General features: G+C 44.2%; 1 protein-coding gene and 1 pseudogene across 2 annotated transcripts; one reads left to right on the forward strand and one right to left on the reverse strand.

Annotated features, from left to right (window-relative positions):
* The window catches only part of LOC101607254, an 89,719-nt pseudogene extending 78,246 nt beyond the window's left edge, over positions 1-11,473 (reverse strand).
* Tmem17 (transmembrane protein 17) lies at positions 11,432-15,214 on the forward strand. Of its 2 annotated transcripts, XM_004660096.2 has the most exons (4): positions 11,432-11,571; positions 12,953-13,056; positions 13,160-13,273; positions 14,077-15,214. In XM_004660096.2, exons 1-4 carry the CDS (start codon positions 11,472-11,474, stop codon positions 14,350-14,352), a joined length of 594 nt encoding a protein of 197 aa, XP_004660153.2. In that variant the 5' UTR covers positions 11,432-11,471; the 3' UTR covers positions 14,353-15,214. The 2 variants fall into 2 exon arrangements, with proteins under 2 accessions (XP_004660153.2, XP_044993467.1); XM_045137532.1 differs by lacking the exon at positions 13,160-13,273.
* Positions 15,215-25,602: the final 10,388 nt, after the last annotated feature.

Raw genomic sequence — 25,602 nt, forward strand, 5'->3', positions numbered from 1 at the left:
CTCATAAGCCAAGCCTCACAGTCCACAGTTCCTTCTGAATTTCGGTCTTTCAGCCTTTACCAGAATGGTTCACGAGACTCTGCTGATAGCACTTCAAGGTATCTCTCAGTCCAAGATTTCAAATCCTCCTACACCCCTCCCACAGATCAGTTCTGAAAGATCAAAAATTTCTTAGCCATGTTTCTAGCAATAGGAACCTCACTCCCCTGGCACCAATTTTCTGTTGTAGTTACCTTCGTGTTGCTGGGGACAAAACACCCAGTCAAAATCAGCAGATGAGGGGAAAGAGTTTGTTTGTCTTACAGTCTTGAGGGAAAGCTTCATGACTGCAGGGCAAAGCAGAGCATGAGCAGAGACTGGACGTCTCGTCTCACCACAGAAGGTGCCAACTAGCAAGAAGGTGAGATGAGTTCTTGGCAAGAGGAAGCTGGCTATAATACCCCTGAGCATGCGCCCAGAGTCAAACCTCCTCCATCAAGACCCTCACCTCCCAAACCGCCATCATCTGGGGACCCAGCATTTAAAACACATGAGTTTTGGGGCTGGAAAGATGGCTCAACAGCTTAAGGCACTTGCTTGCAAACCCTTATGGCCTTGGTTTGATTCCCTAGTTAGTACCCACATAAAGCCAAATACGCAAAGTGGCACATGTGTTTATTTGCAGAGGTACTAGGTCTTGGTGTGTCCGTTCTCATCCTCACTCCTTGAAAATAAGTAAATAAAAAATACTTTTAAAACAAAACGCATGAGTTTATGGGTAATATCTCATTCAAATGACTATACGTACCTCATCATCTGACATGTCTCCCTTTCGTTCCCAGGAATTGGTAATACGGCGCATAGCATATTGCTGGAGAGTGAGCGTTACCTCTTCTTGGAGTGTTTTCCTTTCAGGGCCTTCAGGAAATATAATAAACTCAACTGAATAATTGCTTATGGATTTCGTGAAGTAGGACTTTAAGAAAAGAGAGGGTTTTTAAACATGCTCTGGCTTTTCTCAGTTCTGACTCCTTTGTTCACTTATTTGCTGTAATGTAGATCTAACAAGTTAATGAGTCCCAGATACCTCCTCCTATATGCCATGTAGGAAAATGGATAGGTTCCTCCGTAGCTTCTGACGCTCCTTATCCCGTTCTGCCAAAATATTTGTTTCTTGGCATGCTACGAGAATTAAGTTAAACTGCCCCCTCCCCAGCTCCTGTTCTGAAGTTAACGGCTGGGGGCGGCTAGTGGGAGCCCAGGAAGTGGTTTCGACTCTAGATAAGTGTTGTGTGGCCTGGGTCCCCACTGAGTACCAGGAGGCTTAAAATCAACATGCATTCCTCTGGATTATCCCTTCTGAAAACGCGTGTTGAAATCTAATCCTCCTGTGAGGTCTTCAGAGAGTGCAAAGTCAGTTTACCCATGTTACTCGGAGAAGGGAGGAGAGACAAAACCACGGTCTCCCTCGCTGTGATGTGAACCTGGGCCACCTTAGGACTCTACCCACAAGAAGGTCATCAGTAGAGGTGGCCCCTTGTCTTTGGGCCACAACTATGAGCTAAATGAACCCTCCTTTCATTTTTTAAAATTAATTTATTTTTTATTGACAACTTCCATAATTGTAAACAACATCCCATGGTAATTCTCTCCCTACCTCCACTTTCCCCTTTGAAACTCCACTCTCCATCATAGCCCCTCCTCCTCTCAATCAGTCTCTCTTTTATTTTGATGTCAGGATCTTTTCCTCCTATTATGATGGTCTTGTGTAGGTAATGTCAGGTGCTGTGAGGTCATGGATATCCAGGCCATTTTGTGTCTTCTTCTTTAATTTTTATTAGTTTTTTTAAAATAAACTTCCACACTTATTTATTTATTTATGAGAGAGAGAGAGAGAGAATAGGCAGGCCAGGACCTCTAGCCACTGCAAACGAACTCCAGATGCATGCACCACCTTGTGCATGTGGCTTACATGGGTCCTGGGGAATTGAACCTGGGTCCCTAGGCTTCACAAGCAAGCGCCTTAACTGCTAAGCCATTTCCCCAGCCCCATTTTTATTAATTTTTAAAATATTTATTTATTTATGAGAGAGAAAGAGGCAGATAGAGAGAAAATTGGGGCACCAGGACCGCTAGCCACTGCAAATGAACTCCAGATGCATGCACAACCTTGTGTATCTGGTTTTATGTGGGTATTAGGTAATTAAACCTGGGTCCTTAGGCTTCACAGGCAAACACCTTAACTGCTAGGCTATCTCTCCAGCCCATTTTTTTTCTTAATTTTTTTAAGGTAGGGTTTCATTCTAGCTCAGGCTTACTTGGAACTCACTCTGTAGCCCAGATTGGCCTGGAACTCACAGCTAGCTTCCTACCTCAGCCTCCCAAGTGATGGGATTAAAGATATATTCCACTACACATGGATTTATTTATTTTTTAAAGTTAACGTAGTAATGAGTTCCAGTATGGTATTTTCTTTTTTTTTAATTTTTTAATGCTCATTTTTATTTATTTATTTGAGAGTGACAGAGAGAGAGAGAGAGAGAGAGAATGGGCGCACCAGGGCTTCCAGCCACTGCAAATGAACTCCAGACGCGTGCGCCCCCTAGAGCATCTGGCTAACGTGGGTCCTGGGGAAGTGAGCCTCGAACCGGGGTCCTTAGGCTTCACAGGCAAGTGCTTAACCGCTAAGCCATCTCTCCAGCCCGTATTTTCTTTTTTTTTTTAATGTTTTATTTTTTATTTTATTCATTTAAAGAGAGAGAGAGGCAGAGAGAATGGATGCACTTGGGCTTCTAGCCACTACAAACGAACTCTTTGTGCTTCTGGCTTCGTGTGGGTCCTGAGGAATCAAGCCTGGGTCCTTTGGCTTTGCAGGCAAGCACCCTAACCACTAAGCAATCTCTCCAGCCCTCAGCGTGGTATTTTCATGCATGTCCGTCATTGTACGTTGCTCTTATCAATTTCTCCCTCCACCAGCATTTCCCTTCCCTCTGCCCCCATCCCCTGTTGCTGGTCTCCTTTCCTCACCAAATGGCCTTCTCCTTGGCTTAACCGAAGAGTGGGAAATCCTTTCCTTCACTCTCCTCTTCTCATTCTTCCTCTGGGCTCGCTTCCTCCCCTTTTATGGTCCAAACCTCTCTTCTGGGTCACTTACCTGGCCTGTGGTTCTGTGTCACTGACAACAGAAAGTGGGCCAATACAGCTGCGCCTTCCACTGAGGCGGCAGTCCTCACCTCCCAGGGGGCTTTGTTTCTACTTTCACCTGTCCTGAGGTGCGCTGGTCTGCAGGGTCTCTGCGCTGGCAGGTAATTACTCTGCCACAAACAACATGCGTTGGTTGGAAGTAATTGCATAATCCGGGGCAAACATAAGAGCCAGGTCGTCAATTCTCTCATGCCTGGAGGGAAAGAACAAGAAATATTTGGGCCTGTGAGTCAGCAACTGGCGTTGGCTGTGCAGCCTTCGGTTCAAACGGAACCTCTGAGGGTTTAGACTTCAGATCCTTTGACTCACTCAATAGGCCTGTGGGACATAACAGCCCGGTGTGCAGTTTTATTCTCCAATTCCAGCCCAGAGAAGTATCGCAGGGATCTTTTTCAAAAGCCTCTTTGTAGTCATGTTGCATCAGGAGGCAGCTTTGGAGCAGGGTTGGAAACTAGGATTAGAATGCTGTTTGGCATTACCTGAAATGGCTACTCACAAATACGTTACTACAAATTCCTCAAGAATCTTGGAATAGTCTAAAGCTCAGGATAAAGGAAGACAGATGCCATCTGGCACTGGGCAGCCTGGGTTCAGCTACTAAGCTCTGCAGCTCTCTATGCATGACCTTAGATGTCACGTAAGCCTGTTTTAGCTTCTGTAAACTGTTTATGACAGTACATTCTAGGCTTGTGAACCTACCCGACCTAGTTATGAGGAGTGTGTTGAACATTGGTGCCTTGATGATATGACCTGAATAAACTTCACCTACTGACTATTAAAGCTCTTAGCAAGGCTGGGCGTGGTGGTGCACACCTTTAATCCCAGCACTCAGGAGGCAGAGGTAGGAGGATCTCTGAGAGTTCAAGGTTACCCTGAGACTACATAGTGAAGTCCAGTACAGCCTCAGATAGAGTGAGACCCTACCTTGAAACAACAAACAAACAAACAAAATCTCTTTAATGTCTATTTGACTGACTTCTTTATTTTATTTTATTTTTTTGGTTTTTCAAGGTAGGGTCTCACTCTGGTCCAGGCTGACCTGGAATTAACTCTGTCATCTCAGGGTGGCCTTGAATTTATGGCAATCCTTCTACCTCTGCCTCCCGAGTGCTGGGATTAAAGGCGTGCGCCACCACGCCCGGCTCCTTTATTTTATTTGAATTTATTTCTTTGAAAGAGAGAAAGAGGGAGAGAAAGAGAAGGAGAAAGAGAAAGAGAGAATGAGTGCACCAGGGCCTCCAGCTGCTGTAAATGAACTCAACAACCTTGTGCATCTGGCTTACAAGGGTCCTAGGGAATCAAAGCTGGGTCCTTTGGTTTCACAGGCAAGCACCTTAACCGCTAAGCCATCCTTCCAGCCCCTAACTCATTTTTTTTCAAGAGATACATACCACACTCATGTGACATACCGATTCTGCCTTATGCAATTATGAAAATGGAGAGTGTGTGGCGTGTGGCATTGTGGGGGTTTCTTTGCCTTTTAGAACTAAAGAGCAAGTCTGCAGCCACTGATAAAGCTACTCACATGGAGCTGAAAGCAGAAGACTGGGTTCTGACTTTTAAAAAAAAATATTTTTTATTTATTCATTTGCAAGCAGCGAGATAGAGAGAATAGAGACAGAGAGAATGGGCACACCAGGGGTTCCAGCCACTGCAAAGGAACTCCAGGTGCATGCGCCACCTTGTGCATGTGGCTTTATGTGGGTCCTGGGGGGCATCAAACTCTAGTCATCAGCCTTTGCAGGGGAACGCCTTAAGCACCCTTAAACACTAAGCCATCTCTCTAGCCCGTGCTGTCCTTTTCAGTCAGAAGGACCTGCCTTGACTCTCGTCATTGACGACCGAGTTCCCACTTAGTTCGCCTCCCAGGATTCGCTAGTTAGCTTTGCTTTTTTTAAAAAAGATTTATTTTTATTTTATTTATTTATGAGAGAGAGAAAGAGAATGGGCACGCCAGGGCCTCCAGCCACTGCAAACGAACTCCACGTGCATGTGCCACCTTCTGCATCTGGCTTACATGGGACCTGGGGAATTGAACCTGGGTCCTTAGGCTTCGCACACAAACGCCTTAACCGCTCAGCCATCTCTCCAGCCCTGGCTTTGATTTTTGTTCTTAAAGAAAGTCTTTGTTCAATGGGCTGGAGAGATGGCTGAGTGGTTAAGCACTTGCCTATGAAGCCTAAGGACCTTGGTTCAAGGCTCAATTCCCCAGGACCCATGTTAGCCAGATGCACAAGGGGCACACATGTCTGGAGTTTGTTTGCAGTGGCTGGAGGCCCTGGTACGCCCATTCTCTCCCTCTCTTTCTCTGTCTCTCTCTGTCTGTTGCTCTCAAATAAATAAATTAAAATTAAAATTTAAATTTAAAAACAGAAAGTCTTTGTTCAAAAGGAAGACAGTCCTACTAGAGAGAAGCACTAGCTCACTTCTTCACGCTGGACATCCTGGGGTCTTTTGTGTTCTCGTGTAAAGGCAACCTCCATGACCAGGAGGTGGGGACGTGTTGAGTCTTGGCCATTTGGAATAAAGAACTGAGGGACCGGATCCTGCCTTTCCTATGGGATGACAATGTTCTTCCCTGGAGGAGACTCCAAGAGAGACGATACAGATGCCTCCTCAGTGCCCAGCCATCTTTGCCTCTAGAGCAATAAGCACACTTAAGGCTAAGCAGGTTTCTAGAGGTGAGGTTGAAGGTGGAACAGGGGACTGGGTTCCTGAGCCTTTAAACTACCCCTGCCCAAGTCGGGATGTTCCTCCCTTGGCACCAGACAGCTTAGGGAACGGGAGTAGACTCTTCAGGAGGCCCAGGCTGCTGTGCCACTTGGGTCATACGACCCAGCAGATGCAATGGTACTTGAGGTGCCAATTGAAGACACGGATGCTGTTTGGAGCCTCTGGCAGATATACATATACATATACACACACACACACATATATATGCACATATATACACACACACATATATATATACATACATATACATATATATGTATATATATATACACAACCCCAAAATAGACCCACCAGCTCATGTCCAAGTATTCAAACACATGAACGTGTGAGGGACACCTCATATTCAGACCACACCACCCTGAAAGCATCTAGCTGTCTACTGGTCCAGGAATGGTCTGAGGTGAGGTGATCACAGTTGCCAACCTGGCAGAGGAGGAGTGTTGGGTGTCTTGAGGGCATCTGCCTAGATTTTGAGGGGAAGAAGTCCCAGTACCTCCTTTCTTACGGTGAGGATGGGATTAAGGGTTGGAGTTGAAGAATATTCTTTTTTTTTTTTTTTTTTTTTAGGTAGGGTCTCACTCTAGCTCAGGCTGACCTGGAATTCATTATGTAGTCTCAGGGGGGTGGCCTCGAACTCATGGCAATCCTCCTACCTCTGCCTCCCAAGTGCTGGGATTAAAGGTGTGCACCACCATGCCCGGCTTTATATTTTTAATATATATCTTTTAACACTAATTTTTCCATTTATAACATGCACAATCATAGTGTGACTAATGATAAAAATTGAACATGACTAAGTAATGCAAAGTGTACCGTGCAAGGCAGTCAACTACCTCTTAGAACAAACAGAACTTAGAAACACAACCTAAAACCAAACCAGAGGAGCCAGGTGTGGTGGCGCACGCCTCTAATCCCAGCACTTGGGAGGCAGAGGTAGGAGGATCACCGTGAGTTCAAGGCCACCCTGAGACTCCATAGTGAATTCCAGGTCAGCCTGGGCTGGAGTGAGACTGTACCTCGAAAACCAAAACCAAAACCAAACAAAAAGCCAGAGGGAACAGGGTGATTATATTAAAATTGAGTGCAGGAAAGCAATATTTTATTATAATTAATAGCAGGCAAAGATTCATTTTCTTCCACTCTGTAATTGTAATTTGTGAAACATTTTCAGTACAGTGAGACAGTCATTACTAAAGAATGGAACTTAATTCAGTAAAACGTCTATCTGCTTCTACCCAGAATCACAGTTCACTTGACAGATCGGAGATTTCCTCAAGGGCTTGGTGAGCTGATCTTTCTCCCTCAGCTTGACAGTTCCCAACTCCCACGCGGTGTGACCGGAGCAGCTGCCTGGCACAGCACAGATGCACAGTGTGCAGGCTGACACAAAGAAATGCCACGAACCCCCCCAAGTCCCCCCAAACTAGAATGTAAACAGCATTTTGAAAGAGAAAGCATTTTTCCAATAAAGATACTCGATGGGGATGACTTTGAGGCCTGACAGTAAAGTCAGCCTTGAAATATCACTTAATACAGTATAAAATTTCTTTCATGGGATTTTGCCCTCTGTAATTCATATCCTCTTTTTTTTAAATAAACCTTTGAAAAGTGCTGTGAATAGAATATATCGTATAAAGATTTCCAAAAGCTTTGATGGAAGATTGTAAGATTAGATTTTATGTAATTTAGAGTCAGATTTTAAAAAATGTAGATGGCCCTGTGGAATCATATCTGAAGATATTATACCTAAATATATGACTTATCTTTTAGATTTGTGTGTTCTTAGTCACATGTTCATAGTTTATTTTAAAGCAATAAACTACATGACATATTCACTTAAGTTATTATTTCTAAACTTTTACATAGTTTTATGTATTTATTTGAGACAGAAAAAGAAAGAGGCAGACAGAGAATATGGGTGTACCTGGGCCTCTCGCCACTACAAATGAACTCCAGACTCATGTGCCACTTTGTGCATCTGGTTTTACGTGGATACTGGTGAATTGAACCCAGGCAGTCAGGCTTTGCAAGCAAGCACCTCCAACTGCTGAACCATCACTCCAGCTCCTTCTGAACTTTTCACTGAATATCCAATAGGGAGAATTTTTATCCTTCTTATGCCAAAGAGTTCAATTCAAATAACTCCCTAAATCAGTTTGTTGACATGTAAGATATTACTAGACATCTTGGCTTCTCATCAAGGAGAAATAAGTAATTATACTCATGTAAAAATTTTTAGGAAAATACATCATAAATCTAATGAAACATCAGTAGAATACACAACAATTATTGACGAAGCAGCAAGTACTCTAGACATCAATGTTGGTGTAGGAACTCAGCTGTTTCAAGTTAAATATTAGTCTTGCTCACATGATTATGATGCTAAAACAAACATGCCATAGATCTGTCTACATTCTAAGTAAGCAGGAAGCTCATATTATGGGAAACCCAAATTATACTAGTTTCTTGATTCCCTGAAAATGGATTCTCTCCTGTATATCTCAGTACTTCACAAATCTGATCACCTATCAAACTTAAGCATCAACTAAGAAAACAGTGTTTGAAAAGTTTGTGAGCCCTTTGGACCAGTGGAAAAAGCAAGGACAGACTGTTTGCAAACCATAACCCCTTCCTCTCAGTTTCTGGATTCTAGCCTATTTTTACATCACCATTGTCTCATCCTTTTAATTAATTAATTAACTTTTTTGAGGTAGGGTCTTGCTCTAGGCCAGGCTGACCTGGAGCTCACTCTGTAGCACTAGGCTGGCCTTGAACTCGTGGCAATCCTGCTATCTCTGACTCTCAAGTGCTATGGAATTAAAGGCATGCACCACCAAACCCCACTTAATATATTTTCAATAAGATTTTAAAATATTATTAAATATATATTATGTCCTTAATGAAAATGTATTACATTAAATTTATTTAAATCTTCATTCATTATAAGAAGTTTGAATAATAAAAATGAAAGAAAACACCTATAATTCTATCAATTTCTTTCTTCAGGATCCTGATAAAATAATTATAAGCCAAATGCTATTTCACACCTTTTTACAATGCTATGGAAAAAATATTTAAAATAATTCATTGAAACTTTTTTTGAAATTTTTATTTATTCATTTGCAAGCAGAGAGAGAGAGAGAGAGAGAGAGAGAGAGAGAGAGAGAGAAGAGAGACAGACAGAGAAAGAATGGGCACAACAGGGCCTGTAGCCAGTGCAAATGAACTCCAGACGTATGTACCCCTTGTGCATCTGGCTTACATGAGTTCTGGGGAATCCAACCTGGGTCCTTTGGCTTCACAGTCAAATGCCTTAACTGCTAAGCCATCTCTCCAACCCTCATTGAAACTTTTGATTAGTTTGGTTAACATGTATGGATTGACTTAATTGGTTCACTGTTTTTACTAGGAAAGCAATAAGCATATTGCTTAGCAGGTATAACTGAATTGGGAAAATTTAAAACTAGCCTTATTTAACTTCACAATAGGTGCTTCTTCTTCTTTTTTTTTTTTTTACAAAAATATTTTATTTGTTTATTTGCAAACAGAAATACAGACAGGAGGGGTTGGGGTGGAGAATGGGTACACCAGGGCCTCTAGCCACTGCAAAGAACTCCAGATGCATGAGCCATTTTGCGCACCTTGCTTTACATGGGTATTGGGGAATTGAACCACGGTCGTTAGGCTTTGCAGGCAAGTGCCTTCACTGTTGATCTATCTTTCCAGCCCTTTCTTCTTTTTTTTCCCTTTCTTCTTTATAAATACCGTTTTAATAATGTGCAAAATGATACCCACCATGTATAGAGAGCCGTATTTAATGATGTACTCTTCACAGTAACCGCCATAGTAGGATATCCTTGTTCTTCCTGTATAAAACAAGGTCTAGAATCAATCATAGAGCTGTTCGGTGATAACACTGAGTTTTAGGGGACCTGAACCCTGCCCTCCCAGCTTCCAAGAACGTTCTTCCCATGACGGCCTGGTAGTCCAGAATGAACATCATAACCTGTTCAGCTAGCTCCTGGGGTGAACGCTTCAAATCCCCACTCCTTCCTCCATCCGAGAATGTTGAAAGTAACATCTAGATCAAATAAACTTTCCATGATTATTTTGCTCAAGCGGAGCTTAAAAATTGGGATTATTTCATTAAAAGCAGAGACACAGGGCTGGAGGGATGGCTTAGCGTTTAAGGCGTTTGCCTGCAAGGCTGAAGGACCCAGGATTCCCCAGGACCCACGTTAGCCAGATGCACAAGGGGGCGCACGCGTCTGGAGTTCGTTTGCAGTGGCTGGAGGCCCTGGTGCGCCCATTAAAAAATAAAATAAAATAAAAGCAGAGACACTTATATTCTCAGTATGTCTTTATTAAGAATTTAATACATGAGTAAAGTATAATTTGATCAGAAGCCCCTTCCATTACCCTCACTGGCCTCCCTCCCCACCCCAATTTCAGTGAACCTGCTGCTCTTTCGAAGCAGCTCCTCTGCTATCTTGATGGCTCATTCTCACCACCCTCTCTGCCCATGCTGCCCCTCCTCCTCTGAGTCAAAGTGTGGACTGGATCAGTATCGTGCAGGTTTTATGGAGGTAGTGATCTCCACTGTGAGGTCTTGAGTGCATTAGTCCTCTTATGTCTGGAGGACAGTGTCCCAAAGTACTCCTCCTCCGCCCCACTCTCGCGCTCCTTTATTTTTCCTGCCTCCTCTTCTGCATTCTCTCCTGAGCCCTGGAGGGCACGATAGAGATGTCACGTGTAGCACTGGATTTTCAAGAGCCTCTTTCCTCAACGCTTGGATGAGTTTTGCAACTCCCCAGTACCCACAGCTCAGCAGTTAAGGCACTTGCCTGAAAAGCCCAAGCACCAGGGTCCGATTCCCCAGAAACCATGTAAAAGCCAGATGCACCAAGTGGCATATGCATCTAGAGTCCATTTGCGGCAGCTGGAGGCCCTGGAGTGCCCATTCACTCTGTCTCTCTCCTCTCTCTGATTACAAATAAATAAATAAACCGGGCGTGGTGGTGCAGGTCTTTAATCCCAGCACTCGGGATTTTATTTTTCTTTATTTGAGAGAGAGAAAGAAAGAAGAAAGAGAGAGAGGGAGGGCGCATCAGGGTCTCCAGCGGCTGCAAGCAAACTTCAGATGCATGCGCCACCTTGTGCAGCTGGCTCATGTGGGCACTGGGGAATCGAACCTAGGTCCTTGGGCTTTGTAAGCAGGCGCCTAAATCGCTGGGGCATCCGTCCAGCCCCACAACCCGTCCTTGCAAAGTTCTGCCTTCGTCCCCGGCTTCCTTGCAGAAGCGCCGAAGCGCGCGTGGCGTCGTTGCCGGCGACCGGCCTCACTGAGACCGCGGGGCTCAAGGCCTGGGGGATCTGCCTTGTCCACCCCGGCTGGGGCTCCCTGTAGAAGATTCTGGATTCTCTACCCTGCCAAGCCGAGCAGCCGCAGGCTCCGAGCATCCGGGGCCGCGCGGTTGCCGTGGGAACGAACGGCGGCTGCGCGCGCCCAGCAGGCGGCGCCGGCCGGGGTGGAGGGTGTCCCCTCGGCCCCGGGCATGGAGCTCCCGGGTCCCGTTCGTCAGCGTCTGGGAGACTTCAGCCGGACCGTGTTCAGTGACTCCAGCCGGACCGGGCCCGAGTACGGCGAGGCGCCCGGTGAGTGGCCGGGGCCGGGGACCTAACGCGGGGTGCGGGCCTCGGGGACTCGGCCGCGACCTGCCCTGACGTAAAATGGCGGCCTCGGCTTCACGGCGGAGGTGTGCGCGGGCTGCGCACTGGGACCGACCGGAAGTCTGCCCTGATGTAAAATGGCGGCATCAGCTTCACGGTGGCGGTGTGCGCAGCGGGCCTCGGGGGGGGGGGGGGGGGGGGGCCGGCCGGGAGCCTGCCCTGATGTAAAATGGCGGCGTCGGCTTCGCGGATGCGGTGCGCGCAGGCGGGCGCCGGCTGCGCGGTGAGAGGCGGTGCCAGGCCCGTCGGGTCTCTGCGCTGAGGTGGTGCCAACCGTGGCCTGGGGCGTTCGTCGTGCAAGCCCGGAGAGCCTCCTGGGTGGGCACCAGGTCCGCCAGGTCCTGTGCTGCTGCTGCTCCTGCCAGGCGCCACCATGGTCGGACAGTTTGATGGGTTTGCTTTGTCTCTTTCCGAGCCGACCAACTGCATTCCCCACGAGCAAGAGAGAAGGGGAGAAATATCTTAATTAAGTCGTTTTAAAGTCTGGTATCCACCCCAGTGGCACCTGCCGTACTCTTTCTCAGTACCTTCATCCAAATTCTCCCTCCCTTACCCTGCCCTGCCACTTCCCTCTCTTTTCCATATATATATGTATATATATATATATACACACACACACACACACACAAATCTATATCTATATCTATATCTATACCTATATATATTGAGTCCCCTAACCCTGGTAAGGAAATACCTCGATGCTGCTTTCAATATGATGATGAGTGCTAATCCTAAACAGGTTCACCTCTTTACTTATCATGTCAACCAAACCCATGTGATTGGTTTTTTTGAGGTAGGGTCTTACTCTAGCTCAGGCTGACCTGGAATTCACTATGTAGTCTCAGGGTGGCCTTGAACTCACGGCAGTCTTCCTACCTTTGCCTCCGTGGTGCTGGGATTAAAGGCGTGCGCCACCATGCCCAGCTTTTTTTGAGAGAAAGTTTTATATGTAATTCTGGCTGGCCTCAAAGTTGCTATTCTCTTGCCCTCAGCCTCTAAATGTTGGAATTACAGGAGTGTACCAGCACCCCCAACTGAAATACCCTATTTAATCTAAACAGGCAATGCGCAAAATAAGACAGGAGACTACACTAACAAGCAGTGATTAATGTGAGACACATCCCCAAGTGTTCAGCACGTGAAGTAAACGGTAGTACTGCCCATGATTACGTACAAACAAGTTAGTAAATAAATAAAGGTCTGAGATTGAGAATTTTATGGAGACAGCATTATACTTCTCAGGAACATAAAGGTTTATGGGGCATCCACCAGGATTAAGTTTGTTTCTCTTCTGTTTCTTCTGTAGATAATGAAACGGTCTCCAGTCTGGGTTTGCAGATGTCACTTTACTTTAACACTTACTTTTTCCCCCTGTGGTGGGTGAGCTGCGTCACGATGCTTCACATGAAGGTAAATCTCCACTCGCCGCGGGCAGCACCGCAGTGCCAGTCAAAAGCCCTTGCCACTCTTCCCCGTGACGTTTCAGAGGCCCGTGTATCCCTCTTGTTTTCAGTACTCGGTCTTGCCTGACTACTACAAGTTCATTGTGATCACTGTCATTGTCCTAGTGACCCTGATTGAAGGCATTCGCTTGTACCTGGGCTACGTGGGCAACCTACAGGAGAAGGTAGGCTCTTCCCTGCCCGCAGCTCTGCGGCAGGTTCAGTGAGTCTTTCAGCGAAGCAGTGTGCAGTGCTGGAAGCTCAGGCCCGGGGTTAAAGGTCTAGCTCCCTCCTGAGACCTCACGTCACTGTACTCTGTCTGCTTAATCGTTTGAGCTTTGGTTTCTTTCAATATAAAATGAAGACTGTGCTTCGCAAGTTTATGAGAGGAAGCAACATCATTTATCTAAAGTTCCTAAGCACAGTAAGCACTTAATAACTTTTTCTGTCTCCTTGGAGAGCGTCGGCACTGAAATCTGTCCTTTTGGGTCCTTACTAAGAAAACAGGGGCATATTATAAATTCATTCTCTCTGTCAAGCCCATGTTTTCTGAATTATCGACCTGCCTAAGCACGAACAGTTTCTAAAGCCTTAGAATAATGCTGTGATTTCTTTTTCTTTAGGTCTTTCATCGTTAGGCCCTCCCTAACATATTTTACTATATTTCTTGCCATTTCTTTACGGATTTTTATTCCCTTTCTTCCTTGAACAACTCTAAAAGCCTGTATACCTTGAGATGTTTCTTTCACCTCTTCTAGCCTTTTGCTTCTTGTGACATTTTGTTATTTACTAAAGTGGTAATTGCATTATATTTAGTTTTCTCCAGTTCTCCAGATGGTTCTGTAAGGACAAGGACCATGTCATTATCTTTTTGAATTATTCACAGAGCCCACTCTGTAGGCTCAAAGTAAGGTTAGGTATTTGTTTGCATAAATAAATTTTAAGAAAGACTGTATTTTACTCATCTCCCTCCTCTTATGCACTGCAGGTCCCGGAGTTGGCTGGGTTTTGGCTTTTGAGTCTTCTCCTTCAGTTGCCTTTAATTCTTTTTCTGCTCCTTAATGAAGGACTAACAAATCTGCCTTTGGAAAAAGCAATACATATCATCTTCACGGTCTTCCTTGCTTTCCAAGCCGTTTCAGCATTTCTGACCTTGAAGAAAATGGTTAATCAGTTGGCAGCGCATTTTCGCCTCCAGGATTTTGACCGGCTTTCCGCAAATAGAGGGGATGTAAGGAGGAGGCCATGTGTAGAAGAGATTTGAGGAGTACTAATGACTGAAAAGCTTGAAGATGGTTCTAGAAGACTGGAAGCATTACAGAATATCTGAGACCAAGCATGCAAACATGGCTTTTCCAGTTGGAAGCAACAATGACTTCATGCAGTACATCAAAGTAGTGTATTGAACTTGCAACCTAGATGTTGTCCACCTGATGTTTATTTCTTATGTTTTTTTACCTTTTGCTTTATTTTTTTTAAATTTTGTTTTTGAGTTAGGGTCTTACTCCAGCCCAGGCTGGCCTAGAATTCACTAATGTAGACTCAGGCTGGCCTCGAACTCACAGTGATCCTCCTACCTCTGCCTCCCAAGAGCTGGGATTAAAGGCGTGTGCTACCATACCTGGCAGCTTTTTACTTATTTACAAGTCTATCTATTGTTGGTTGTAGCTCACCTATTTTTCTGTAATATTTTTGGTTAGGATCTATAACTAGAATCGTGTACTTTTCATTTAAAGTTGTCTGTTATCTGTATCTTAGCTATTCAGCTGGCCATGTTTCTTGGAACATATGAAAATGCCTCCTAGTCAGTATGCTTGTGTATTATAAACCAAGAAATAATTTTTTTTCCCCTGATGCAGGGTCTCACTGTAGCCCAGGCTGACCTGGAACTCACTATGTAGTCTCAGGGTGGCCTCGAACTCACGGCGATCCTCCTACCTCTGCCTCTCGAGTGCTGGGATTAAAGGTGTGCGCCACTATGCCGGGCAATAAATCAAATTTTCATGGGTACTAGTATTCTAAATCTTTGTCAGTTGTTATAGTAAGATAAAAAAAAAAAGGCAAGTGGAATATCATGTATTGTGTTTAGAATATTTTTGTTATAAAATACAACTTTCATAAAACCATGTTCAGTATTTGTGGTTGTGTGCAAAATGTGTTACTTTCTTTTTTCTTTTTTTTTTTAAACTATAAACTATGTACTCTGTGTTAAAGTACCAGCAACAGATTATAGTTGTACAATTCTTTTGGGCTATGGGTTCATTTTAATTACAGAGTTGGAAGTGAAGGAAGGAAAGAAAATATGAGGGAGCCGTCTCTATAGCAGGTATTATAAGGCCCAATAAATTAACCCTTGTGATCTCATCTACAAGGTCACTATCCACTGAAGAACTGCTACGTATCCCTTAAATTCTCACGAGGCTTGATTTGAAAACCAAGGTGCCTGTTACCAATGAGACCTAAGGTGGCCGAAGGAGCTCTCTGCTCATGATCCTCAAGGAACACATTTCCCTACGGAGTAGGACCCTACTGTGGTGGTGAAGTTTGTTGTCAGCTTGATCTACAGAGGAATTCACAGACATTCCTTGAGTGGTCTCCGAGGTTGCTTCCAGGAAGGACTGACTGAAGGAAGAAGTCCTTCCCCCAGGTCGAACCCCCCTCCAGAGTGGGTGGCCCCTCTCGGAGAGGGGCTTTATCTAAGGATGCCATGGAGACAAGAATCCCTTCCCCGGCCCCCCCCCCCCGACCCCCCATCCCCCACTGCCAGAGCTGCTTGCTGCCTTCCATCCTGGACTGAAGACCAGCAGCTCCCCCGGAAGCCTCCAGGCCTCCAGTGCTGGATGGGGGACTGCCGAGGCGTCCAGCCTCGTGGACTGAGCAGCTATGGGGTTACTTGACTCTTGAGCCTGCAGACTGCTATTGTTGGACTCCTATAAACTAATCTAATGCATTCCCCTTTAATACAATTCGTCTATGGGTTCTGTTCCATACAGAACCCTAACTAATATACTTAAGGAGATTTGGTTAAGAACAAATATGCTTAGATAGATCTATGCATTTTTAAAAATTTTGTTTATTTATTTGAGAGTGACAGACAGAAAGAGGCAGATAGAGAGAATGGGTTCATCAGGCCTCCAGCCACTGCAAATGAACTCCAGATGCATGCGCCGCCTTGAGCATCTGTACATGGGTCCTGGGGAATTGAGCCTCAAACCAAGGTCCTTAGGTTTCACAGGCAAGTGCTTAACCACTAAGCCATCTCTCCAGCCCTAAAATATTTATTTGAGAGAGAGAAAGGCAGATAGAGAAAGGCCGCACCAAGGCCTCTAGCCACTGGAAACAAGCTGCAGACGCATGTGCCACCTCATTCATCTGGCTTACATGGGTTCTGGGAAGTCAAACCTGGGTCCACAGAGTTTGAAGGCAAAGTTCTTAACTGCTGAGCCGTCTCTCCAGCCTTCCATACATTATCTTTAATATCTTTTTTGTTTGTTTGTTTTTCCAAGGCAGGGTCTCACTCTAGCCCAGGCTGACCTGGAATTCACTATGTAGTCTAAGGGTGGCCTCGAACTCACAGTGATCCTCCTACCTCTGCCTCCCAAGTTCTGAGACTAAAGGCATGTATTACCATGCCCAGCTATTTGGATTGTTTTAAGGGACACTATTTTCCCTCCGGTTTTCTTTTTTTCTATAAGGAAACATACCTTCAGAAATGACATATATTAGTGAAGGAAAAGTTGTAGCTACATAAAGTGTTTTTTCAGTTTCCTTTTACTGTAATTTATGCATATCTTATGATTTCCATGATCTGCCTTATTAATTCTTATAGCTCTTTTAAACCTATTCTTAACGTCATGCTTCTGATTGTACCTGACTAAAGTCTTATTCTACATACAAACTTCATCCAGAGAGTTCTTTCCTATACCAAACCATACATCAGGTGTACTGTGACAATCTTAAATGCAGAATAGGATGATCTTTGAGCATTTCTCTGAGACTTGCATTTTGTCCACATTTACTTCCCGGATAGAAACAGGCAATTCTGCTGCAGGTTTTAACGTTGCTCAGTGGTGGTTCACAACCATGAGAAAGGAGGTAAACAGATGATAAGGCTTCAGGCAAAGGGGATTTAATAAGGAAGAAGGTGGGAAAGGCCCCAAAGCGTTAGAGCAAGCATTCTTAGGATCTCAGCCGGCATCCAGAGAGAAGAAAGGAAAAGAAAGAAAGAAAGAGAAGTTACACTGAGTTAGAGCTCAGAGAAGCAGACAGGCTCACCAGTGAAGATTTGAGAGCAGCGCCGGGTTTGAGCGCTTTCTCCCATGAACGGTGCCCCACCTCCTTGGCACGTCTTTAGGTGAGGAGTGGTCCCTTAACCAGGTGAGTTAGTGGCAGGCTCCATTGGAATACCTCTTAAGAAAGGGAATATTCTCCATTTCCATTCAGGTAGGAACATGGAGTTAGCTCTTTTGGTAAAGAGGAAGCAGCTTTTCCCTTAATGGTCCTGACCAAGCCCTGATATATCCGTCCTGTTCCCCTTCATATGGATCTTAAATCATATGGAGGGGCAATTGTGATAAGCCACATTTTTTGAAAATAAAGATGAAATATTTTATTTATTTATTTACATATTGCCCATTACACAGATGGGACTTTCTAAAAGTTTTGTTATTTAAAAAACAAAAGAACATTTGAAAAGCTTGAATCACACAGTTCCACTTACAGATGAATCACATCTTGTCACCAGACATCATTGTATAACAATAGAACTAGTAAGATTTAAGTCTCAGCTTCATTCTAAAGTAGAGCATTGAAAGCAAACAGAAAACCTAGCTATTTAAATATAATAAATGGTGTTTCCACAGTAAGAGTATCCTTTATAAACAAGAAACAGTAAAGAAATTTTATAATCTTTACTCATAATACTGCACGATATGTGTAATCTTTTTGAATATTTCTTTTCCTTAGATACATTCTTCTTCTTAACTGAAGATTTGCCATAAAGAGTCTTGATCATCATGGTTTATGGTCAAGCACTTGATATTATACTTTCTAAAGTTTTTTTTTTTTTCCTTTAATGTCTGCCTGACTACTACAATCCTCAGGAACATTTATTTGATCTTAAGAAAAAGCATATTATGAGTATGTGTATTATACAGTAGGTGTATATAAAAACTAAATATACAATGCAGATAAATTAAGTGGATGATCAAGATAGATGTTTTTACTTCAAGATTATCTCTAGAGTTCTATTTCCAATAGCAGAGCCGCAAGCTTAAATTTTACTTTAGGATTAAGAGATTAAAGCTACAGTGGTAATCGTTATCACAATTTAAATTTTTTTTAAAATTTTTTATTTATTTATTTGAGAGCAACAGACAAAGAGAGAAAGATAGATAAAGGGAGAGAGAGAGAATGGGCGCGCCAGGGCTTCCAGCCTCTGCAAACGAACTCCAGACGCGTGCACCCCCTTGTGCATCTGGCTAATGTGGGACCTGGGGAACCGAGCCTCGAACCGAGGTCCTTAGGCTTCATAGGCAAGCGCTTAACCGCTAAGCCATCTCTCCAGCCCACAATTTAAATTTTTTTTAAAAATGATTTATTTGTGCGTGTTGGTATACATGTGAATGTGAGCAGGTATGTGTCCTGGTGCACACGAGGAGGTCAGAGAACAGCTTTGGGGTTGCTCCTCACCTGTCCTCATCTGAGGCAGGGTCTGTGAGGCTGTGTTCTCGGGCTGGTGGTCTTTCCTGCGCTCCCACATGTCTTGGGGAAGCTCCCGTCTTCACCTCCCACTTCCCCACAGTGTCAGTGTGCTGGGATGATAGAAGCCCACTGTGGCTTCTGGCTTTTCATATGGGGCGTAGGCATTAACGCTGGGTACTCCAGCTTGGGTGGTGAGCACTTTATCCGCTGAGCCATCTTCCCATTGTAAAATTTTTAAGATGGTACAATTTTTGAGAAAATGGATTTGACGTATTAAAATGTTCAACACAGTTCAATATAATGTTCCGTTGTGTTTCAACAAGCACATTGCTTAAAAGTGCAGATTCACTTAGGTAGGGAAAAAGAAAGAAAAATATTTGGGGGCTGGAAGGATGGCTTAGTGGTTAAGGCACTTGCCTGCAAAGCCAAAGGATCCAGGTTCAATTCCCTAGGGCACATGTAAGCCAGATACACAAGGTGGCACATGCATCTGGAGTTCATTTGCATTGGTAGGAGGCCCTGGCATGCCCATTTCTCTCTCTCTCTCTCTCTCTGTCTCTCTGTCTCAAATAATGAATAAAATAATGAATGAAAAAATAATGAATAAAAGTAAAATATTTTTTTAAAAAGAAACAAAAATATTTGCTGAGATCGTGACCAAGTTGTTCATTTAAATATGTGCCCCATTTTCTTATAAGGCAGAACCAATATTCTCTGTTCGAGTATGCCTATTTTCCAATGTCAGTATATGCAATTGAGGTAGAGGAGTGTCACATGACTTTTCCAGGGAATATATTTCTGCTCACTTGAGATAGACAACAGATCAAACAACACTCACACTGGCATGGGGGAAAACTGTCCCTGGAGCTCAATGCACAACTTGCCAGTAGCTCTGCGGGTCAGAGTTGCTCTCCCTAGCAATGGGACTCTCCTTCCAGGAACTCTGTAAGACCTCAGAGTTAACTACTTCCAGATCCTCCATGCAGGAGGGAATGTTTTAATTCGGAGGAAATCGCTGCACAGACTTCCTCTATTGCTGTCCACTTTATTATGTGAGATGTGGTCTCCCACTGAACCTGGAACTCACTGATTCGTCTAGACTAGGTAGCCAGTGAGACCCACCTCTCCACTGCTGGGGTCAAAATCGTGCACCACTGTGCCTTCATTTTACAATGGGACCAGGAATCTGAACTCAGGTTCTCATGCTTGCATAGTAAACACTTTACTCACCCACTGAGCCACCTCTCCCATCAAGGGATCACTCTTATTCCATTTCAATAGGCAATTGGCTGTTTGATAAAGGCAGAGAAATAAAAATTCAGAATTTACAGGTGCACCCAAATCTGACCATTCCTATGTTGGTCACAATCAATGCACCTCAGGCCCTTCTCTTCCTTTTCCTGGTCGGTTTTAAGGTTCTTTTGAGCCATTTGGGTTCTTTTTTGTTTGGTTTTGTTTTTCAAGATAGGGTCTCTTTCTAGCCCAGGCTGACCTGGAATTCACTATGTAGTCTCAGGTTGGCCTCGAATTCACGGCGATCCTCCTACTTCTGCCTCCCAAGTGCTAGAATTAAAGGTGTGCGCCACCACATCCAGCATTTGGGTTCTTTTTGAGCTAATTTAAATATCAGCAACTTGTCTGACATTAAGTCTGAGTTCTTGTCTTTGGGGCTGTTCTGGTTTATTGGGGGTTCTTTTGAACCTTTTGGGTTCACTAACGTTTGTCTGACAGGCCTTGTCTTTGGGGCTCTTTTGAGCCAAATGGAGTTCTGTTGAACTATTTGGACATCTGCCAGTGTGTTAGAGAAACTCAAATTCAGTATTTTTATTTTATTAACAAGCAGAGAAGAGATCTAAGGTGCACAGAGAAGCAAGGATGCTTGAGAGCTGTGGAATAATTTGTGAAAACGTGGGAAATACTGAGTCTATCATCTTGGTGTCATCTCAGGAGAAAATCTGACTAGTCTTATATAAGAGGACTTGGCTAAGTGGACCCCGAATCAATATTTGTATTTATATGTTATTTTGTGGGTCGGTCTACAAGTCTGTGTCCGTGATGTTGCTTGATGGAGGCTGTAAATCTGATGGCGGTATCAAGAGTACCATTAGACTCTTGTCTTGTCTATATGAGCTGAAAATCCGATGGCTGTATCAGGAGTCCCACTGGACACTTGTCTATACGAGCTGAAAATCCGATGGCTGTATCGGGAATCCCACTGGACACTTGTCTATACGAGCTGAAAATCCGATGGCTGTATCGGGAATCCCACTGGACACTTGTCTATACGAGCTGAAAATCTGATGGCTGTATCAGGAGTTTCACTGGACACTTGTCTATACGAGCTGAAAATCTGATGGCTGTATCAGGAGTTTCACTGGACACTTATCTATATGAGCTGAAAATCCGTTGGCTGTATCAGGAGTTTCACTGGACACTTGTCTATATGAGCATTTCCTGTACCCTGAAGAGAAAGGCAAACATTCCTACAGCCCACTATGGATGACTGGAGGTGACGGGTCTTAACAGAGGTGTCAGGGAATATGACCCCAGAACATGCATGCTTTCATAAGAACCTCCTTTGTTAGTGGGTTGGAAGAAACTCTAACAACTTATCCAGGAGCTGGACATAAGGGCTGATCTTCCATCACCTTGAATGGCCAAACATTCCTTGGTATCGGGGCTTCCTAGAACCTAACAGCGGCATCTGGCCTATTTGCGACGCTCTGGGCAGGAATCGGGGTGAGCGCCCTTCTCCAGCACTAATTCCCCCCTCCCCCAAGATAAGCCTCTAGTCAAATGAGTCTCAAGACAGCAGGGGCCAAACTAAATCTTCTCAAAGAATTTCTGAAAATAACTAAGTAGCAGACCTGGGGCGGCTTCCTTTTTACATTCTTGAAACTTCTTGTGTTCTAAAATTGCTATTCTTGGTGTGTCTAAATTTAAAACACGTGCGTGAGTGCAAGCACGTGGGGGACATTTCAGACTCGGACTTGGTAGCCGCTGCATGTAGGGCTCTTACTTCTGTCCTTCGTCTGTGAAGCCTAAGGACATCCTTCAGTAGCCTAAAGCTATTCTCTGTGCCAGTAAATTTTATATCTGCCAGTTCCACATCTTTAGCCCAAGTACATCAGTCCATTACAAACTTAACCTTAATCAAACTCTCTGGACATAAGCAATAGAATGCAGCCAGCCTTTATTGCAGTAGCCCAGATTCAACAAAATTCCCTGTGGTCTTTCCTTCCCATTTGAAAGTTCATAAGCCAAGCCTCCAAATATAATTTCTCCCTGCACTTTGCATTCTAAAACTCTCACCAGAATAATTCATGAAACTTGGTTTACTGCTCTGGAAGGCATCTTCAGTTGCAAGTACCAAGTCCATGTCCATTTCTCCAAAACAAAAGTTCCAAAAGATCAAAATCCACATGGTCAGATTCATTATGTGGCAATACCCCACATCTGGTACCAATTTCATTGCAGTCAACTTCATGTTGCTGGGATGAACCAGACCAGACATAGTTTATGGGAGGGACAGGATTTATTTGAAGCCTATAGATCCAGGTGAAATTCCATAATGGCAAGAGAGGAAACCCACCACCAAAAGCAAGCACCATAAGCAAACACACTCCAGGAACTCCAGGAAGAGTTCAAGTACTCCTTATACCTTTGACTGGAATTCCAGATCCACCCCCAACACCTTAGGGCTGAACCCTAGGATCCACCCACAGTGATACCAACTTATAAGCTTGAATAAAACTCCTGATCTATTGGGGGAACATCCAAACAACCACACGTTGTATTTCAATTTTTTTAATAGAAATTTCTTCCTGAACATCTTTTTTTCCCTCAATTTTTATTAACATTTTCCATGATTATAAAAAATATCCCATGGTAATACCCTCCCTCCCCCCACTTTCCCCTTTGAAATTCCATTTTCTATCATATCCTTTCTGCATCTCAATCAGTTTCTCTTTTATTTTGATGCCATGCTCTTTTCCTCCTCTTATGACAGTCTTGTAGTCTTGTGTAGGTAGTGTCAGGCACTGTGAGGTCATGGATATCCAGGCCATTTTATGTGTGGAGGGAGCATGTTGTAAGGAGTCCTACCATTCCTTTGGCTCTTAAATTCTTTCTGCCACCTCTTCCGCATTAGACCCTGAATCTTGGAAGGTGTGATTGAGGTGTTACTCAGTATTCCAGTCACTTCTTTCCAGCACTATGATACCTTCTGAGTCATCCCAGGGTCACTGCCATCTGAAAAGAGAAGATTCTCTACCCAAAGTGAGAGTAGCATTAATATAAGGGTATAAATATTAAGAGAAGTGCTTACTGGGCAGTTTGATAAGCATAGTATATACATTTAGCCAGACATCAGCAGATGTTACACCCCTAGGGCTCATGACTACCCCTGTTTTAAGTTTTCAGTATCAGGGATGCATTCCCTCCCATGGAATGGGCCTTCAGTCCAAGTGGAAGGCAGTTGGTTTCCACCATGACAGATGTGCCACTATTTCACCCGTTGGCTCATTTGGCCTGGCTAGCCAATTATAAGGCTTGCAGTGTCCACTGTTGGGTATCTTCACTGGTGGCATCTCTTTCTCCCATTGAACTGCATGCAGAATTGCTTCTTCCAGCTTTCTGTCAGCGGTCTACACGCAGGAGGTTTCTTCTGGAACATCTTAATGCTATCTCTCAGTCCACTCTTCAGGATGCAGTGAAAATGATGCTGCTCCTCCAGTCACCCCAGATGCCAGGCCCCCACCACGATACCACTTGTCAGCTGGAAGTAGCCAGAGCGCCCATAACCCCCTTTCCATACATAAAAGGAGTCTGCAAATGAAGGAGTCAGTAAGCAGACCCCAGACAAACGCCAGGGGACTTGTCCAGAAGTTGCAGACTTGCAGACAACCCTTGAGCCGCCAGTCCAAGTCCGCCCGGAGATAAGCAGCCGCTCCCTCTGTCTTAGGCCACAAGAAACTACTTGCTGACTTGTCATTCCAGCTTGCAGCCTGCATGCCCTCACTTTCCCCTCCATCCACCCTCCTTGCTAGATAAAAGCCTCCAGCAATAATCTACCAACACACCTTACATTTCCAGTCTCAGGACTGCTGAAATTTGAGGTGTCCCTCTGTAACCTCTGAACAAAACCCTACTCCTTGTGGGAGATGTCTGTCTGCTTCTTCCTTTCAAATTCACTTCTGAAACTTTTTCCTTCCATTGTCAAATGGCAGTATCCACTTTTCACTGTTGGTAATTCTAAAAATAATACAATGAAAATTTTGATAAGAGCTGACCTGTGGACTTTAGTTGTCTGTTAGTCTTTGTATTGTTGAGTACCTGCCATAGGAATACTGAGTATCCCGGGAAGCCAAAAATAAGAAATAAAAATTTAAAAACAGCCTACAGAAGGGCAAAACCATTTTTAAATAGATATCTGAATTGAAGGAAAACTGATAAGGGACGAGGAAAGCATTAGGCAAGCTGGTCACAGTCAGCAACACACAGTGAGATGTGACAATAAAAACTGGGTCATTGAGTTGGGACAGCCCTGGGACATAAAAAGACTGTGATGAAGTAAAGCTCTGGATTACTTTATTCTTGAATATTGAATTTTTTCAGAAGCATACAGCATGAAATATTATAGTTAAGCCTAGATTGGAAACATAGCCAAGGAAAAGAGGTCTTTAAGGGATTGTTTCAAATGTGCTGAAGGAATAAATTTGGTTTGGTCTTAAACAGCTTAAAAAGTAAATTGACATAAAGCTTTTGCATAGAAGAATAGGCATAGAGACAGAAAAACAATGATGTAAATAGAACACTTTAGGCTGTAAAGCTTAACAGCATGTAATGTGTTAGATTTGGGTCATAGAAAAGGCTTATCAGAAGACTTTACTATATTTGTTAAGTTCAACTAACACTAATTTGTTATGGAGATATGTATAGTAGTTTTCTATTTCAGCAGACAAACAAAATACTTAGTACATGTCTAGTAAATTACTCCAAATTGAAAGAGGAGGGAAGAGAGGAGGGAAGCTCAGAGAATCAGGAAGTCAAGTCTTAAGAGAGCTGAAACTTGAAAGGTCACAGCACCACTCACCAAGGTTATAAGAAGATTGAACGGCTTGGTAAGGCGAAAACCCTGTCCAGGGTTGTGTAGCAATTTTCCCTGAACTGCACCATCCTCTCCTGAGTGGAGAGTGTAGCTCAAGAGATTCGGGTGGTCAACAAGGCTGGGAAAAGTTGGGACGACTCCTCCCTAAGGTTATATCAAGGTTACAACTGCTTGTGGGGAGTCTGTCAATTGGCCTGTGTTGCCTATGACTTGGGCAGCGAGCTGCAGAGATGCGGTGTCCATGAGCCATCACCCATGCTGGGGTGCTGGGTCATGGGGGAAGCACAGAAACCCCACTGTCTGGGCCTGTCTGACTGGGGGACCCGCAGAGACCATGCTGCGTGTTGTCTGGATTTGCCGCACCCCCTGCTGGACGACCAGGGCCAGGATTGGCTCGTCCTGGCCCAAGGTTCCCCTGCGCTCCTCTTCTGTCTCATTTCACAGGCACAAATGAGCTTACACGCATGCCCCACACTGTGTATCTGGCTTTGCTATGTGGGTCCTGGGGAATCAAATCTGGGTCATTAGGCTTTGCAGGCAAGTGCCTTAACTGCTGAGCCATCTCTCTAGCCCTTCATTTTACTTTTTTTTTTTTGAGGTAGGGTCTCACGCTAGCTCAGGCTGACCTGGAATTCACTATGTAGTCTCAGGGTGGCCTTGAACTCATGGTGATCCTCCTACCTCTGCCTCCAAAGCGCTGGG

This window comes from Jaculus jaculus, chromosome 18 (assembly GCF_020740685.1).
Source record: "Jaculus jaculus isolate mJacJac1 chromosome 18, mJacJac1.mat.Y.cur, whole genome shotgun sequence".
NCBI classification, from domain to species: domain Eukaryota; kingdom Metazoa; phylum Chordata; class Mammalia; order Rodentia; family Dipodidae; genus Jaculus; species Jaculus jaculus.

What these genes read in the sequence shown, in the direction of transcription:
- Tmem17 (XM_004660096.2), top strand. Translation starts at nt 11,472, where the DNA reads ATGGAGCTCCCGGGTCCCGTTCGTCAGCGTCTGGGAGACTTCAGCCGG. An exon ending in CGAGTACGGCGAGGCGCCCG is followed by an intron (nt 11,572 to 12,952) that starts GTGAGTGGCCGG and finishes TTTCTTCTGTAG; the next exon opens with ATAATGAAACGGTCTCCAGT. An exon ending in TCACGATGCTTCACATGAAG is followed by an intron (nt 13,057 to 13,159) that starts GTAAATCTCCAC and finishes TCTTGTTTTCAG; the next exon opens with TACTCGGTCTTGCCTGACTA.